Raw genomic sequence first — 2,545 nt, 5'->3', positions numbered from 1 at the left:
TTGCGAGCCCCCCATCGGGCAATCAGGCCGACCGATGCATGGCCACCTCATCATCTCTCACTGCAGCAGCTCAAGCGGGTGACGCGGCAGCTGCATGTCCAGCATCCAACCTTCTGGCCTTGAGCAAGGACCACGCTTCCTGCTCCCCTGTACGCATCGTATTGAGGTGGTTGTTTGATCAAACTTTCCATCATCACATACGCGCTGGGTCCCAGCATTGATCTCTGCTGACAGCAGACGTGCTGAGGGTAGCTTGCGTGCTGGACAAGGCCTTGCGGCTGACTTGACGTTGAAGCGCACGAAGCCATGAGGGGCCCCGGCGTGCTGTACGTTGGCGGGCTCCCAGAGGGGGTTCGTGAGAGCGAGCTCTACGAGCTCTTCGACAAGGTGCGGCCTTGGTACTGATATGTTTTGCATGCATCTGGGGTGAAAAGGGGCGCCGGACTGCAAGCGGCGTGATCTGACGCTCTTCTCTCGCCTCGTCTCCTTGCGCACGTAGTTCGGCCGTGTCAAAGGTGTAGACATCAAGATGCCTCCCCGGCCGCCGCCCTTTGCCTTCGTGGAGTTTGAGGACCCGAGGTGCGATCGCCGCTCGTCGCTCGTCCCAGCTGTCCCTGCAAGGCCTCAGCACAGGCCGCCGCAACTGCTGCAACGTCCAGTGCGTCGATCCAATCAGCCGCGTCGGGCATGCCCTCAGCATTCTCTCAATCATGTGCTGCAGGGACGCCGAGGAGGCTGCCCGCGCACGCGACGGCTACGACTTCTATGGCTGCCGCCTGCGCGTCGAGGTCGCGCGCGGCGGCAACCCGCGCGGCCCGGGCGGCGGCTTCGGCGGCCCGCCGCCCAGGTTTGGCGGCGGCGGCGGGCCGCCGCGCAGCGGGTACCGCGTTACCGTGCGCGGCCTGCCGCCGTCGGCCAGCTGGCAGGACCTGAAGGTGGGGGGGGAGGGGCACTGGGGGTGCCACATGCCGCGTTACGGCTAGGGTCCTAGCAGCGGCCACCCCAGCCGCTGATGTTTGTAGGACATGCCTTGGCACACGCCTTGCCGCGCAGCTGGTGTTTGACTAGCGTAGGGCGTCCCTCAGGATTGGACTGTTGCGCTTACTCGCACGCCCTCCCCTCCCCCAAACGTCGAACGCCCCGCCAGGACCACTTCCGCATGGTCACCAAGCCCATCTTTGTCGACGTCATCCGTGACCGCGGGGAGACCATCGGTGGGCACCACCCTATGCCCTCGCCCCCACACCGGCCTTCCCTTCAACAGTCTCTTGCTCGGCCTGCTGTGCCCCCGCTGTCGATGTCAGCGACCTGTCCGATGCGCCCCGCATTGCGTCTTCCTCCCAAACACAACACAAAGCGTCATGCCTCTGCGTCAATCCTGATGCAAGTGCGCGCTCCCTCCTTCTGACCCTCCCTACTCGGTCCAGCCCGCGCGGCTCAAACGCGCGTGATCTCCACAACAGTGCGGCACCCAACGGGACCCCCTCCTCGCCCGGCCCCGCACCCCGTCCCTTGCAGGCGTGGCGGACTTTGAGACGCGCGACGAGATGGACCATGTCATTCGCAAGCTGGATGACACCGAGTTCAAGAACCCCTTCGAGCAGTGCTTCATCCGCATCACGGAGGACCGCTCCGGAGGCGGCGGCGGGTACGGGTGGGCACGCAAGCGGGGGCGTGTCCGCGCGCGCGCGTGCGGTGCATGCGGCGGGTGTTCTCAAGAAAGGCATCTCTCAGGCGGTGCAGCTTGTATCAAGGAGGCCCGGCTGCGGCGCCTGACACACGCCTGGAGCTTGCGGGTGGCGGGCTGTGTGCCTCCAAGTTGCAGCCTGCAGCTGCCAACTGCCTGACGCGGCGGCCTGCGGGTGCGGTCTCCCAGGTACAACGGCGGCGGCGGCGGCTACGGCGGCCGCGGGGGTGGCTACGACCGCGGCTACGGCGGCGGCGGCGGCGGCGGCGGGTGAGCTTATGCCTGGTGGCGGCCGCGCGCCGTGTGCCGTCTCGGCAATGTCATCTTCACAATGCTAGGCGTGCTGGGCCCCCCCTGGCGGTTTCCTGTTCCCGCCCTGCATTCCCTGACTCTCACACATCCCGCGCTCCCTCCACTCCGCCCTGGCCATTTCTACTTGTGCAGCTACGGCGGCGGCCGCGACTACGACCGCGACCGCGGCGGCGGCCGGCGCCGCTCCCCCTCGCGCTCGCGCAGCCCCAGGCGCGACCGCAGCCGCAGCCGTGACCGCAGCCGCGGGCGCGACCGCAGCCGCAGCAGGAGCCTCTCGCGCGATCGGGCCCGCAGCGCGAGCCGCGACAGGAGCCGCTCCAGGTGAGACGCCTGATCTCGCTCCTCGAAACCTATCGAGCCTAGGCGTCGCGTTGCGTGCCGTGCCTCTGTCTCCGCGCCGCCCGCGGCCCCCTCCGCCCGTCTCCTGTGCAAAGCACTGGCGCCTGGTGCTGGCGGGAGGGGCCGGCGTCTCGCGTCCGCTGCTGTCGTGGCACCTGGGGAAGGGGAGCTGAGGCGCGGGCGCTGACGGCGCCTGGAAAGGAGGCG

The 2,545-nt window shown here is 68.1% G+C and overlaps 1 protein-coding gene across 1 annotated transcript; it reads left to right on the top strand.

The window, feature by feature from the left end:
* Positions 1–306: 306 nt before the first annotated feature.
* Positions 307–2,320, top strand: MNEG_12151 (splicing factor, arginine/serine-rich 1/9; the record flags this gene model as incomplete). The annotated part of the gene is made up of 7 exons (XM_014039376.1): positions 307–387; positions 500–579; positions 722–935; positions 1,148–1,214; positions 1,519–1,654; positions 1,877–1,957; positions 2,132–2,320. Coding segments are annotated over 7 exons (848 nt in total), but the record flags the coding sequence as incomplete, so codon positions are not given.
* Positions 2,321–2,545: the final 225 nt, after the last annotated feature.

Source organism: Monoraphidium neglectum, assembly GCF_000611645.1.
Source record: "Monoraphidium neglectum strain SAG 48.87 unplaced genomic scaffold scaffold03093, whole genome shotgun sequence".
Lineage (NCBI taxonomy): Eukaryota > Viridiplantae > Chlorophyta > Chlorophyceae > Sphaeropleales > Selenastraceae > Monoraphidium > Monoraphidium neglectum.
This window is presented reverse-complemented; position numbering and strand designations above follow the sequence as displayed.